This window comes from Macaca mulatta, chromosome 1 (genome assembly GCF_049350105.2).
Source record: "Macaca mulatta isolate MMU2019108-1 chromosome 1, T2T-MMU8v2.0, whole genome shotgun sequence".
Classification (NCBI taxonomy): domain Eukaryota; kingdom Metazoa; phylum Chordata; class Mammalia; order Primates; family Cercopithecidae; genus Macaca; species Macaca mulatta.
Genome location: NC_133406.1, coordinates 8718569 through 8734873, shown reverse-complemented (window position 1 = coordinate 8734873; position 16305 = coordinate 8718569). Strand labels below are relative to the sequence as shown.

At 38.0% G+C, this 16305-nt stretch overlaps 1 protein-coding gene across 1 annotated transcript in view; it reads left to right on the top strand.

The window, feature by feature from the left end:
* The window catches only part of FMN2 (formin 2), a 398910-nt gene that overhangs the window by 274679 nt on the left and 107926 nt on the right, over positions 1 to 16305 (top strand). Inside the window, exon 14 of the mRNA XM_015127101.3 lies at positions 2789 to 2881. Within this exon, the coding sequence (XP_014982587.3) occupies positions 2789 to 2881 (93 nt within the window). The remainder of the gene's footprint in view (positions 1 to 2788; positions 2882 to 16305) is intronic.

The following is a 16305-nucleotide window of genomic DNA, read 5'->3' as shown; positions in this document are numbered from 1 at the left end:
GAAGGCAGGTTACATCACTGTAGGAGTTCCGTAAACACTAGCCATCCCTGTTACATAGAACTACATCTCTAACTTCTGCTCATTCAACTTCCTCCTTCCTTGAGATCAACAGAGAGAATGTCAACACCCAGTCATCCATGAGACCACACTTCAGCTCTTTGAAAACAGCTCCTGTATTTGATCTTACACTTCCTTAGGCTGAACTCCACTTGGTCCTTAGAAAAACAATAGCAGCAATAGCTCCTGTTTTTTGTGCATGTACTTAGCTAGCACAAAGTCAGTTTCAGATATTTTACACCCGTTGTGGCTAATCATCACACTAATGTTAGAGATTTTATTAAACTCACGACCATATAATGCAACTAAGATCTAAAAAGGTTAGGTAATTAGCCCCAAATCATAAGGCACATTCAGTGGATGGGTGACCTGGAATTTTAAACCCTGTCTGCTAGATTTCAACATCTAGAATGTTATTTCCACTTAAGTAACTATTTATACAGCAACTAACCCATCCAACAGCAATTTATTGCCTAAGTCAGGCACAAATGGAAATAAGATGGATTTCCTTTCAAGTAGCTCAGTCTAGTGGGGCAGAAGACACACAGTTACAAATAACTTTAATATAGTGTGGTAGTTGATATTGAATCGACCTCCTCAGCTTGCGAACTATAGAAATGTGGGCAATCTCTTTGTAGTTCATTTTTCTCTGATGTAAAGTAAGCATGTTAATCATCTACTTCAAAGGGTTTTATGAGGATTGAATGGAACAGTACGGGTAACGTGCTTAATACTATCCCTGGCATGTAAAAAGTACTCAGTAAATGACAGCCTTAACTCTGTATGTACAAGATGCCCCGGAATCACCAAAGAGGGACACTTCATCCTGCTTGGAGACAAGTGGCAGGGAATGGAGAAAAGCAGGCCCCGTGGGGAGGTCAGGGAATGCTTTTCAGGGGCAGTTACGCCTGGAGATTAACATTTGCATTGAGTCTGCGGAAGGTACCAGGACTAGAGGGAGATGGATGGTTTGAAAGATGGTTGGAAAGTTGACATTGTAATGATGCTACAAGTCATGGTGTAGGCTTTGCAATTCTTCCTGTATTCAGAGTGTAGCTGAGAGGGTGGAGGTCACTGAACAGTTTTAGATTGGGTCTCTTCTGGATGGCTTTTAAGGCTATGAGGAGGAGCATGGATCTGTGGAAGACTGGAGATGGGAAGCCAAGGGTAAGAGGTTTTCACAGTAGCCTCAGTAGGAACAATGAGGGCATTTGTACCAGAATAGAACAGGAATGGAAAGGATGGGGTCAGCTGAAGAATGGAGGTAAAAACAACAAGATGTTGGAATAAAGAGAGGGAGTTGAGAATGAGTCTCCTGTTTTGGCTTAAGTTACTTAGGTCAGGTGGTGGCGCTACCAGTGAAGGGAGAATAAGGGAGGTGGCAGGTTTAGAGAAGTCCATGAGGAATTCTGTTCGGGTGAAAGTTTCATGTGTTGAGTCTGGAGCTATGAGATACATGGGCTATGGATATGGGTTAGAAATTCTCCAGCATCCAACCTGCAAGAGGTTACCTGGGCACAGGTGAGGGATAAGAAGCAGACAGGCAGGGAGAACCCTGGATCTGCCTACACTGGTCTTAGATTTTACTAAGCCCAAAGTCATCCACATTTGCTGGGAAGAATGTGCACTAATAATACAGCCTTCCTAGATTCCCATGCTTAAACTAATGACATGGAGGGAAAAAAGAGAAAACTTCAGCTTTATAAAAGAAAGAAAATATATTAGAAATGCAGACAGAGTCTCCTGGGAGAAACGGCAACCTTACCTTAAGAACTGTAGTGAGAGGTTTTGCATTTGTTTGTGTTTTTTTTTCCATCAGATGTGTTCTATCCAAAGTTTTGTGTTTAAATATGTACTTTTCATTGTTGAATTACTTCCTAACTGGCTCTGGTTTCTTGCTATCACCATAATGGCAGACATTTCTTCAGCAATCTTCTTAGAGGTACTTCTTGATATTAATCTAAGTGGAATCTGTAGGCTACCTAAGGCATTCATGATTCCACAGGCATGAAAAGAGGATAAACTTTGGTGTTAGATCAGGCTTTCAGTTATGAATGTGCTGCTTATTACCTGTGGACCCTTGAGCAAATTAGCGCCTTATTTGCGCCTTAACTTTCTCAGTTGGAAAAGGAAGTAATAATGTCTGCTTTATGGGCTTAATTCTAAGGATTATGTTAAATAATGGATAAAATGCATCTGACATGTAATAGATGCTGTACTAACATTACCACCCATGTTATTATTTTTTATTTTTCAGAAATTTGGTCTTTAGGAATAAACTTGTATTTTCAGTCAGTTGATAATGATGATGATGATGATAGAAAATAGTTACATGTTGCTTTACTCTGTGCCAGGCATTATTCTAACACTTTACATCTCTTAACAGATATGATCCTTATAACTGCACTGTGAGGCAGGCTCTGCTATCATGCCCATTTTACAGATGAAGAGACTGAGATTTAGAGGTTATATAACATGCCCAACTGATTGGTTTGGGAATAATCAAACTGAGATGATAAATTCTGCGCAATTTCTTTTTACAGCCCTCTAAAAGGAAGCCTTGATCATCGGCTTCTCATGTCCGTATTTGGATGTTTCCAAAATGTGTGCAGAACATATGCTGATTAGGGGAGTTAACAGAATTTTCTAACATTAGCTAAGATGTTTTCAAAATTGCCTTAATGCTCCACTAACAGTGTGACACTCTAAATAATGTTCTGTCTAATTTCAGCCTGTGAAGTTGAAGCGGGGAAAGTATACCAGGTCTCCTCAAAAGAGCACATGCAGCCTTTTAAAGAGAACATGGAACAATTTATTATTCAAGGTAAATTCCAAAGAGATGTGTTATGTTTTTCTCCCCTTTCAGCGAAAAAAAAAAAAAAGGTAAAAGGCATTGTTTGAAAAATACATATTGCTTTAAAGGGCTTATTTTGACATTACAGAAAAACAGATTAAGTTGAATTATGAGTCACAGAGTTGTAAGAGGCTAGCAATTTGATAAACATGCTATTTTGTGGATAATGTTCATTATTAATGTTTGCTTGCATGACAGTAAATACACTAGATATTAGTTAAAATAACTCATCTTTGTAAGACATTAACAATTCTATGCTTTTTGTGATAGAAAATTAGATGGTATTATTTTACATTTTAATTGTGCTGATGACCTCATTTCAACCTGGTATTTATTTGACTTGTCAAAACATTGTATCCAGAGAACAGACTATATTGATGTTGTTCAGATCTTCAGAGCATTATTTGCAGTTTTTTAATGGGATACACCAATACCTCTGGATATTCAACACCTTTCTTCCAGGGAGCTTAAAAACGTTATAAATATTATCTCATGGACTCTTCCTGCATTTCTAGGAGATAGGCAGGGATGGAAAATTTTAGAAGACAATAAAGAAACAAAAAAAATTTAAGAGGAAAACATCTATTAAACGTCTTGATGTTTGAAATCACTGAAACTTATAATTATATCAAAGCATTTACTACTCAAAATATTTCAACTTTGGAATGTTCCATCTCCTCTGAAGATCAGATTTGTATCATGCCACGCTCTGGGAAAGTTCTTTCTGTTTCAGGAATTCTCCTAGAGGCTGACATGGCTTGAGACTGAGGCCAAGAAAACTCTGAAGATTGGCTCCATACTTTATTTTGTTATAGGTTGTTCAGATGTCATTAATGATGACTTACAATGAATTAGTCATACTACAATTTGATTAAATGTTAGGCACAGCTTTTTTTAAGACGGGAAAATACTATTTAATCATTTAAGATAATTGTGAAGATTGAAACACAACTCTGGTGAAACTCATAAATCAAGGTGAATGTCATTTTCCAATTCCGTGGTCTTCATAACTTAGAGTGGAAAATCTATTCATTGATTCTTAAAGGATCCTTTGACTGAAATCGTTAGTCCTGTAGTAAATATTAGGGAACATTTTGTAAACTCATTCCACTCTTAGTAGTGAATAAAAGTGAATCGTGCTTTTTCCATCTAGTGGGTTTGTGGAGTCAAGAGTATGTAGCACATTTTTAAAAAATGTAACAGGAAATAATATGGGTAAAAGCATAGAATATTCATTTTTGTCATATAAGAAGAAAGGAATCCTTAATCCTAGGATTTATTCAAAAAAACAATCAATCTATTCACTGGATTTCACATCCAAAATGTAAACAAGTGTCACTCATATTCTTGGCCACATTATATGTGATTTATTATATAATCTTTCGAATCCACAATTTATAGACCAGGCATTGAGACTGGTGTTTTCCATACCGAATAGTGAAATTATATTTTGCAACACATGTGCTTTCAAAATACAGACTGTCAGCCAAATATCATATCTCTGGTAGTCATTTATAATGATTTGAAAGGCAGTTAGAGGTGTTTAGGATTTGTCTAGTGGTTCCCTGGTAGGAAAGATGGGATTGCCCAGTCATACTAAATGTGTAAGTAAGTATCTCTTTGGATTTTAACAACCTTTCATTTTTTTTTTTTTTCTGAGACAGAGTCTTGTACTGTCACTGGACTGGTATGTAGTGGTGCAATCTCAGCTCACTGCAACCTCCACCTCCCAGGTTCAAGTGATTCTCCTGCCTCAGCCTCCCAAGTAGCTGCAATTACAGGCACCTGCCACCATGCTCGGCTAATTTTTGTATTTTTAGGATTTCACTATGTTGGCCAGGCTGTTCTTGAACTCCTGACCTTGTGATCCACCCACCTTGGCCTCCCAGAGTGCTAGGATTACAGGCATGGGCCACCGTGCCCAGCCAGGAAGATCTTTTAACCTCCTTATTACGAAACTCAGATATTAACTCTTTTTTATACTTCTCCATGTTAAATGAAAACAATGTTGTAAGGATACTAACCTATATACTGTATTCTTAGAAGCAGGAAATGCTTCACCTTTTTGCTGTTAAGTTAAACAAGATGAGTCTTCATGGCACCCCTTCCACCACTTTCAGTTGCCTTTTTGTTTCTTCTCTGCATCTGCTCTTCTGTGTTCATTTAAAAATTATTTTAATGCTTTCAATATGCCCAGCTATTCTGTTGGGTATGATTTACAGCAGTGAATGAGAAAATGTATGTGTCTTAATGGACCTTACATTCTGCATTACCTGGAAGACAGGTGATAACAACAACATAAACAACAACAGAAAATTTTTTGAAAGAAAACCTGTGTACATCAAATGTGTGTAGATAAGTGTGTTAATAATATGAAAGAATAAAAGTCTCACTTTAAGCATAGTCACTCTCAAAGCTGTTTTCAATAACATGTAGGGAAACAATGGAGTTCCAAATATGTTTCCTGTTCTAGTCCATTTTCATACTGCTATAGAGAACTGCCCGAGACTGGGTAATTTATAAAGAAAAGATGTTTAATTGACTCACGGTTCAGCAAGTCTGGGGAGGCCTCAGGAAACTTACAATCATGGCAGAAGACAAAGGGGAAGCAAGGCATCTTCTTTACAAGGCGGCAGGCAGGAGAAGTGCTGAGCGAAGAGGGAAGAGCCCCTTATGAAAAAACCATTAGATCTCGTGAGAACTCGCTCCGTATCATAAGAACGGCATGGGGAAACTGCCCCCATGATTCAATTACCTCCACCTCATCTCTCCCATGACATGTGGATTATAGGTATTACAGTTCAAGATGAGATTTGAGTGGGGACACAAAGCCTAACCGTATTATTTCCCTTCAAATAAATTTTTAAGGCCAGGCCCAGTGACTCACTCCCATAATCCCAGCACGTTGGGAGGCTGAGGTGCACGGATCACACGAGGCCAGGAGTTTGAGACCAGCCTGAAACCCCATCTCTACTAAAAATACAAAAGTTAGCTGGGTATGGTGGTGCACACCTGTATTCCCAGCTACTCAGGAGGCGAAGGCATGAGAATCACTTGAACCTGGGAGGCAGAGATTGCAGTGAGCTGAGATTATGCCACTGCACTCCAACCTGGGAGACAGAGCAAGACTCTGTCTCAAAAATTTAAAATAAAGGTAAATTTTTAAGGATGTAGCCAATTCCTTTGCCCTCATGTTTCTTCTAGTTTAAGGGGTCAGGACATGATTCTAAAATTAAAATTATAAGCTAAAGAAAATACCATCTTAGCACAAACAAATGCCAAATCTTTGCTTATAACTAGGCTTCCATCAATAATAGTATTCTTACATCAGCCTCTGTGCTTAGATTCATTTATATGGGTATGATTATATTTTTGTATATACAAGCAAAGTGTTTTTTAATGTGCCTCATCCTCAAAATCTAAAATCTCTTGAGCAATTCAAGAAACTATGCCCGATACTGCCCAAGTGTCTGTATTGCATTAGCTGCCTCTGTATAACAGAAACATCTCTTATCCCTGTAATTCAGCTATTGTGTGGTCAGTGATCCCACACTCTAAGAGTCTTACGAAATTCATCTAGCCCTGCAACCCATTCAATTTTCCCTCTCTATCTTCCTAGTTCTACTGAAGCCAAGATTTCATGGTCTATGTTTAAACACCTCCTCACTGGGAACATCTCTCACCTCTGCCCTAAAAGAGGTAGATTTAGAGAATGTAGCCCTACTGTTGTAAGGCATTCATTGTTTGTAAAGGTGCTAGATTTGTACTCTCCTTAGGAGAATTGAGAATATACTCACTCAAAAATTGTTCTGACCACCACCCAGCTTTATGTTCTTCATAACACTTATCACTGTCTGCAACTGCATCATTTAGTTGTCCCTCGATAGTATAAGCTTCATTAAGAAGGCAATTTTGCTTTGCTTCTTGCTGTAACCCCATACCCAGAACAATGCGCAGTACAGTGTACGCTGTCTTGCTCACGGGCATAGGTCCAGCAACCCTCATTAAGCTCATCTCTTTGCCTTCTCCATATTTGCACCACAGTATTGAGCAGCTGATCATTTTTGTTTGTAGGAAGGTCCTTACAAGGACACTGACTAGTTGTCACTTTAAATTCATGAACCCACTGACAGAACTCATATTTTTCTCGACAGTGTTACTAGATTTCCCTTGCAAATTGAGCTTTCTCTATTTCTGAGATTCGTTTATATCATCCCTTCCCAAATCTTCACAATCTTCCTATTCCATTTACCTATGTCTCTAATGATAACCTCACCTTAAACCTCAATGAGAAACAGTTACGTGATTATACAGAAGCTCCCACACCTACCCACCATCACATTCTGCAAACCAACAGCATCTGAATCTGTACTTTCTGTGCATCTTTCACTACAAGAGAAGGAAAGTCCTGCTCTCATTAAAGGTAGATCCTTACCCACATGCTCTGGACCTGATACTCCTATTTTTATCCAGGAATCCACTCCTAGAGTTACCTCCCCTTTCTCTCTCAACTGCAGTTGTATGTTTTCCTTCTGGGCTTGATTCCTTCAACAGCACTCAGATGTACTCCATCTTACAGAGCGTGAAACTATAAGAGGGGTGCTAAATATACACCTGTGGAGAGGACAAGTCTTTTTAGTGACTGTAATACTTGATTATTAGAGGAATGATTGGAGGGTGAGAGAGTGTAAACTACAGAAGGAAAAAAATACAACACAAAGAAATGGACACAAGCAAGTTGGTAGTTGCGTTGTGGGAGGGAGTAGAGTGTGATGAGGCTGAACATATATTCCTGGCTGAGGGACTTAGGCTTCATCCAGAAGTCTTGGGGAGCAGACGTTGCTCTTGGGGAGCAACAGTTTCCCATTGATCAAGGGATCAGTGGGGGCAGATCAGACTTGGAAGCAGGAGACCACTTTTAAGATCGTTATGGTACGCTGGTAAAGCAATGAGAAGGCCTTGGACTAAGGAAGTGGTGATGGTGCTGAAGAGAGAAGAGCAGTGATGGTGCTGAAGACAGAATAGCTGTGAGGGATAATAAAAAGATAGAACCAAACGGACAAGGAGATGATGGGTAGGTGTCTAGATTTTAGGTTTGAGTATCTGGGTGAGTGGGGGTACTAATCACTGAGATAGAGAACACGCATGGAAGGAAAGATTTGAATGGTTGGCATGGTTACCCATATGTAAACATGCAAGTGGGCATCCCCAGTGGACAGTTGCGTATATGAGCTAGACTTGGCATAGAGATCTGAGATTGAGGACTGGGCATCTTAAGCAAGGTTATTCTTGCATGGATGTGGTCACCTAGGAGGATAAGAAAAAATAGATCCAGGGATAGTGTGCTGGAGGAGAATAACATTTTTAGGATGGACAGAGGAAAACCAGGTTAGTAGTGAGGTAATAGGAAGAAAATTGACAGATTCTTTTGTTACGGAAGTCAGAATCGGGAAGAGTTTCAGAAAAGAGCAAATGCAAATATTCATAGTAGCACATGTTCAAATGCACTGAGTAAATGAGGACTGAACAACATCTAGGCTTGTGGATATGAAGGTGGAGGTCAGTGGACGGAACATGTTTCTTGGATTGGCATGAGCAGACACTGATTTTCTGAGCTTTTAACATAGAAGCAAAGAACTGGAGTGCACAGATCTTACTGCGGGACAACTATAACTGATGCATACGTGTTGGACCGAACTCTTTAATCAGAGTTACTGTAACTTAGCTTATCTCTATTTTCTGTCACATATGTGACAAGAAACCATATGTGACATAGGATTTTTCTGTCACAAAACCAACATATGTGATGGTTTTGTTTTTGTGCATGTGAGATGAAGACAACTAATTCTTAATCTCCAGATGGTCATTCAGCATTTATTTGCAGTTTGGTGTTAAAATTTTCTTTTTTTTTTTAATAGCAGAAAATGTGGGATACAGAAAGATGAAATAAATGTGATCACTGGGGACTCATGTTTCGTAATATATCTCTCAGAACTCAGCACACTCCTTCCTTTTTTCTCTCTCTTTATTTTTGAATCTAATTTGTATTTTCGACAAAGTATACACACAAAAACCATGTTATCGCTGAACTATAAAGAACCTTAGATGGAATGGATGACCTTTATGTATGGATCTGCTCATGCTGAAATCTCTGGGAGAGAAATACAAGCCTGGGTCTCCTTTGTTGGCCTTCAGTGCCTTTTTAATCATATGGTACATTTTGATAAGTGTATATCTTAAAACTTAAGCTCAACTGTTTTTTGGACAAATGGCAATTTTTTTTTAAAAGGAGTCGGGGGTTCTCTCCATGCTATTACATAAAGTCCCTACCGTGGTTTTATAAATCAAAAATAGCTAATAGGATTTTTCACTGACCTTGCTCTTCATACTTCTACCCCTGCCTTTTCCCAAACATTTCTTCTTTAAACTAAGCATGGTAAATTGTGGCTGAACTAGGGGAACAGAACCACAATGAAAATGCATAAATCTGTAATCACATGCTTATAATTAAAAGAATGTTGAAACCCCAGCTCTTAAATATACAGTCTCTAGTGTTGGTAATGCTATACTTGAGAACAAAGAGATGGTGAAAGCAGTGGCTGTTAACTGTGCCAAAGACTGAAAAGCCTAGCAGAAGTGAGGATCTTTCTCAGAAAGGAATATGGAGCAGTACTCTCTATGCAGGGGGAGCATGTTTCATGTTGTACTTCTGTCTTTTTCTGAAAATATGATAAAGACACTTTTTCCAGTAATGAAAACAGGTATGTTTGATTTTTTGGTATAATCTTCCTTCATTGACCATTTAATGTTGAAAAAGAAGCATGATTGTCTTTTAAGCAAACCACTTTTACCATTATGAATTTGGTGTGATTTGTTGTAGATATTTAAATTTTGGTGTGATTTTCTGTAGATTTTTAAATTTCCCTTTTGGAGAAAAACCAAAACACTTGCCCTGCTGGTAAATGGCAGGACTTGGGTCTGAGCCCTTGCTTAGCCCCTCCCAGTTTTAAGCTTGAATGAGGGCAGGTCTCTGGCTCCTGCCCCTTTCAGCAGGAACTTCTTGTCTCGTGTGCACGCCTGTGCAAGTGTTCCCTGAGACCCAGGACAGAGGCTGCATCCTAAGGGCTGGTTTTACCCTCTTTTCATTCTGTGTATACTCCCCCACCTGCCTGTGAAGCTCTCGGGGTCCTGCCCGCTCTACACATCCCCCACTCTTTTTCTCCTTTCCCTTTATACTGGGGGTTCAGAACTTCCAGCCAGAGGCTCTGCCCTTGTACTACCTTGTCCCCCACCCCTGTGTCCCCTGTGCCCCCCAGCCCGCCTCCTGCCTCATGGCTCAGGTGTCCCCATGCTGGTCATGCTGGCCCAGGCTGCAAGAGCAAGCCTGGGAGAGTCCCTTGCCTCTGCCACTTTGGGTGGGTAATTGTGCTTTAAGGGAAAGTGGGGGATTCAGTAAATTTCTGGTGTGCGGGTGGGGAGAAAAAAAAGGTCGTAGGATAACAATTATTAAGCCTTAATACTATTTCTGCTGTGCTGAAGAATGAAGCAAAGCCATTTATACTCCATGCAATTTTGGTTTCATGACTCTTTAGGTCAGTCCGAGCAGCCATTATTATCCTCATTTTATGACGAAGAAACAAATTCTCAGAAGGCTCATTACTTGACTGAAATACAATAGATGGCAAAGTCATGCTGGAATCAAGATCTTTTAAAGGAGGCTGGAGCAGTATTTTAATTTAAAAATCGTTGTAATATAGTAAGAGACCCAGATAGGGCAGTTTTGTGGTGTCAGGTGTTAGAAACCATAAATACAGATGAAATCCCATGTAAGATAATCAATTAAACTCAAAAGTCACTAATAACTGGACTGCCAAATGAATACACTTTTGTATTAGTGAAACATTCGTGCAGACACCATGAGCCAGACGGACAAAGCTCTTTCCCCTGTTGTGGTGACAAATGATGATTCCATTTTAAAGGTACCTTTCCTGCCACTCTTAACATTTGAGAAGCATGAATTTAAAGTGATTCTTCTAGAAAGAAAAATAGTTTATATCACCAGTTCTTTCTGAGGGTTAGATTTCCAGCAGCCACAATCATTCATTATACAACCGTAGATGAGACGTGATCAAAGAGCCTCTGAGGAGTGATGGGGAATCGATTCCATATGGGAGTCCCTAACCACCACCTCCTGCATATTTCCACTCGGATGCTCCCACCGGCACCTCACACTACATATCTCCACAATGTGTTCCATGCTGTGTCTTCCGCACCTAGTACGTCACAGACTCCCAAGATTTACTTCACCGATGAATGAATGAAGGAATGACTGTCCATTCAACACAAGCGTCTCAGTTCTTCTGCCCCGCTTGTGTTCTCTAACATTGGAAATAGTGCTACCACCCATGTGATTGTCTAAGACAGAAAGCTGGGCCTCATTCTTCATTTCTCTATGAATGAGTGATGGGAATATTTAAATAGTGCATGTATCTGTTATAAAATACAGGACCATAATGGAATGTAAGTCTTCTCACTATTACTATCCTCTATTTTAACCAATGTTGTATTTCATTTCTAGCCTTCCAGAGATAATTTGCATGGATAAGCATGTGTGTGCATATATATATACATACACACACACACATGCATGTGTATATATACCACTATAAGTATATATATATGCACATACATACACACACACGTATATATCTACACACACATACATATGTATGTATAGATATACTCATAGTGGTATATATACACATACATATGTATGTGTGTGTAGATATATATGTGTGTGGCATGAGTAGCAGTGTTGCTGTATATGTATATATGTGTATATATGTATATATGTGTATATATGTATATATGTGTGTATATATGTATATATGTGTGTATATACCTATGTGTATATATACACAAACACATACATACATATATACACACACACATTTGTATTTATTTAGTTTTTACTAGTGGTTACATGCTCTATATGTCTTTCTGCCTTTTGTCTTTCAATTTCCATTATGAAATATTTTATATTTCTTTGTTTTATATTTTCTATAATATAGAGATAACATATATGCATGTGTATATATTTTAGATGCACCCATACTTATAACATAAAATCTTGTACTATATTCATTTTATGTTGAACACAAAAATATAACATTTTGTTATTCTTACACTATTTTTATGAGACAGCCAATTCTCTTCATTTTCTGTAGTCAGGTTTTATAGAGTCACTCTGAACACTGATTTAGTGAATACGGAACCATTGCTCCTATAGGGAAATACAAGGTTAGGTGCCTTCAAGCCTATGGTCATATTCTTGTCAACTGATTCACTCATAACTTTGTCTTATGTGTGTTTATGTTTAATGACAGCTTATCTAATATATATTGTTCATTCATTAATGTTGAACTCTTGGCTAGAAACACTGTTACTCGTGCCTTAATGAACTTTACTTAACACATGTATTTCTCCATAAGGTACATCACAGCCATCTTGCACATAGGAACGCTAGATAGCAATTGAGCACTCTGCTTGGGGGCCATTTAGAATAGTGAAATTACCAAAAATCCCACAAAGATGTGGAAAATGTGGCACAAAATAAATGGTGACAAGGACACTTTTCACAGTGTAAGAGCTGAAACAAGAAGGCGGAGTGTTACCTTGTAAAACCTCAGCTGCAAACATGCTAATTTATATAACAAAAACAAGCTTGTATTATAGATGTGTATGTATATCTTATAACCTAAATGAGATATAAAGATTTATCCCAATAGCCATATACACCCAGCGCACAGAATAGAATATGATCCATATCTGTCAGTCAGCTCTTCCGTTTATCTTTCCCCAGTCTTATACCTGTGTCCCCTTCAGAGATGACCACTATCCTGAATTTTCTATTTATCATTCCAGTGTTTATTCTTTATAGTTCTGCCAAAAATGTAAATCATAACCAATGTATTGTTTATAATTTTAGGAACTTTGTGTGACTGGAAATATAAGCATAATCTGCTGCAACTTAGTTTTTTCTCCACTGAGCATGGTTTTTGAAATTCTTTCATGTTTTTGCATGTGGTTCTATCTCATTAATTTTAACTCTATTTTAGGACTATAATAGCACAGATCATCTATCCTATTCTATCCCTTTTTTTTTCCTTTGAGACGGAATTTTGCTCTTGTTGCCCAGGCTAGAGTACAATGGCGCGATCTCAGCTCACCGCAACCTCTGCCTCCCTGTTTAAAGCGATTCTCCCACCTCGGCTTCCCAAGTAGCTGGGATTACAGGCATGCGCCACCACATCTGGCTAATTTTGTGTTTTTAGTAGAGAGGGGGGTTTCTCCATGTTGGTCAGGCTGGTCTCGAACTCCCCACCTCAGGTGATCTGCCAGCCTCGACCTGCCAAAGTGCTGGGATTACAGGCGTGAGCCACCAAGACTGGCCCTCTATCTCTTTTGTATTGATTATGGAAACTACTTATATGAACATTTGTGTTCACAATTCCTGATCCACATCCATACTCCCTTTTTGTGTTGCAAACCTAGGAGGTCTGCTGAGGCAGGGGACATGTGAATCTTCAGCCTCGGAGGTAAACCAAAGTGTTTTAACAATGATGAGTTCTCATCTGCACTTCTATCAGCAGAGTTCCAATTGTGTTCAATCTTTACCAGCACTGAGTTCTTTGATTTTATGTTTTTTAGTTGTTTTTGACCCAATTGACTCCTTAAAATGGTACTTCATGGAGGTTTTCATCTGCATTTTCTTGATGATTTTTGAGAAATCGTTTGTTTTCACACATTTATAGTTGTTTCCGTTTCTCTGTAATGCCTTTGTGAGTCTTTTGGCTGTTTTTTAATAACTTGTCTTTTACTTATTAAGTTATGAGGACATCTTTATATATTTAGGACATTAAAATGTGGTCAGATAAATTTTCCCAAGTCCCCCTCCCACTTTGGAGCTTGTCTTTTCATTTTTCTTTTACTGACTATTGATTTTAAAAAGTTATTTTTTTCTATGTAGTGATATCTAGCAACGTTTTTCTTGATGGTGCATAATTTTTGCCTTATTTAAGAAATCTGGTCGGGTGTGGTGGTTCACGCCTGTAATCCCAGCACTTTGGGAAGCTGAGGTGGGTGAATCACGAGGTCAGGAGATCGAGACCATCCTGGCTGACACGGTGAAACCCCCGTCTCTACTAAAAATACAAAAATAAGCTGGGCATGGTGGCGGGCACCTGTAGTCCCGGCTACTTGGGAGGCTGAGGCAGGAGAATGGCGTGAACCCAGGAGGCAGAGTTTGCAGTGAGCGGAGGTCACGCCACTGCACTCTAGCCTGGGCAACAGAGCGAGACTCCATCTCCAAAAAAAAAAAAAAAAAAAAAAGGAAATCCTTTCCTTCTATAAGTTTGTAAAGATAATGTTCTTTATTTTCCCAAGAAATTTTATAGTTTTGCTTTCACATTTAATCCTTCTGTCTATTTGAAATTCATTTTTATCTATGGTCTGCAATAGGAATCACATTTAATTTTATGTCATATGGATATTGCTGTTTTAGTTGTTTAGTGCCGTGTAAGGAATAAGCCATTTTCTCTGTAATATACTGTACCATTTCTATCATGTAGGAACTTTCCATATATGTATGAGGCTTTCTTGGGTTTTCCCTATACTATTGCATTAGCCTATTTCCATTATTTATCCTTATATCAAAACCTGTTACTATCCTATTTACTGTAAACTTCTAATAAGTCTTGAACTGTGAAAAGGCTAGATTCCCACCTTCTTTAGATTTATGCTTCTCTTGGTAATTTATTCTGCTATATAATTTAATAATTAAGTTGTTAAGTTCCACCAAAAAAATCTATTAGGATTCTGACACAGTTACATAGGCTATAGATCAGACTGAGTAGAACTGATCTATACACACATGGAGTAAAATGATTCGTCAAGCAAATTAACATATTTTATCATTTCACATAGGTACCGTGTGTGCACGCGTGCACACCCTGCGTACTGCTGAATAGATCTCTGGTCATATTTACACTACATAGCTATGATTTTGTACCTATCTATGAACATGGTACAGACTAGCATTTATTTATGTTTCCTTTAATATCTGCCTAAAAAGCTTAAAATTTCTTTAAGATTTCCATATGTTTTTGTAGAAATATTCCTAAAGACCTCATTTTGGTTTATATTTTGTGAACTGCATTTACTGTTTTTGAAGATATGTAAAATTCAAATAGCTTACATCTTACAAACTTGTTAAACCCTCTTATTAATTTAACAATTTGAGATTTAAAAATTTTTTTTCTGGAGATATCACTGTGAATAATGACGGTTTTATGTATGTATGTATGTATGTATGTATTTGCTTCCTAGTTTCTTTTTTCTTCCTTTTTTCTGGTCATTTTGCACTGTGTTGTACCTTCAGTGTAATATGGACAGAAAGAGTAGGAATGTCATTTCACAAAGGGGCGTAATTAGAGGAGTCGAAATAAATATTTTGGCCATCTTTGTAAACAAATTAACACAAATTGATTGGAGGTTTTGTATCATTTCATTTTCCCCCCTAGTACTTTCAAGTGATATTCTATATCTTTATTGTTTTAGTGCCTACCTCTGATATACTGATATAGTTCTTTTTATTGCATAAAGTATACAACACAATGTTTATATATATGTATACACACACGGAGTAAAGTGATTCATCAAGCAAATTAACATATTTTATCATTTCACATAGGTACCGTGTGTGCACGCGTGCACACCCTGCGTACTGCTGAATAGATCTCTGGACATATTTACGCTACATAGCTACGATTTTATACCCTTTCACCTCCATCTCCCCACTTCCCTCAACCTCCTGCCATTTGTACTTTTTGTTTCTAGGTATGCAAGTTTTGGGTTTTGTTTTTAGTTGAGATTTCACATATAAGGGAGAACAAGCAATATTTTTCTGTTAACACAATTATTTAACAAAGTCTAAAGTTGCTGTTTTTACTTCCCTCTAAACAAATTCTTAGCATGTTTTAATGCTAATCTTACCACTTAAATGCCATTCCTTTCCATTGTTTTAGTTTCATTTTATATTGTCTGTTACCCCTAAAATATAGAATTATTATTTTATATATTCATTTTTGGTTTAAATGTAACCAATACCATTGTCTTTGCTCACGATTCCTTCATATTATACCGCCTTCTAAGATTATTTTTCTTCTTTCTCAAGTACACCCTTGAAAAGTTGCTTGGGTGTGAACTCCGGATTGTAAATTCTGATTTTGTCTGTGTGAACATATCTTTATATCAAGCCTGTTTTTTAGTGACAGATTTGCTAATTATAAAATTCTGGGTTCAAAGTAAATTCCTTTCACCGCCTGGAGGCCTCT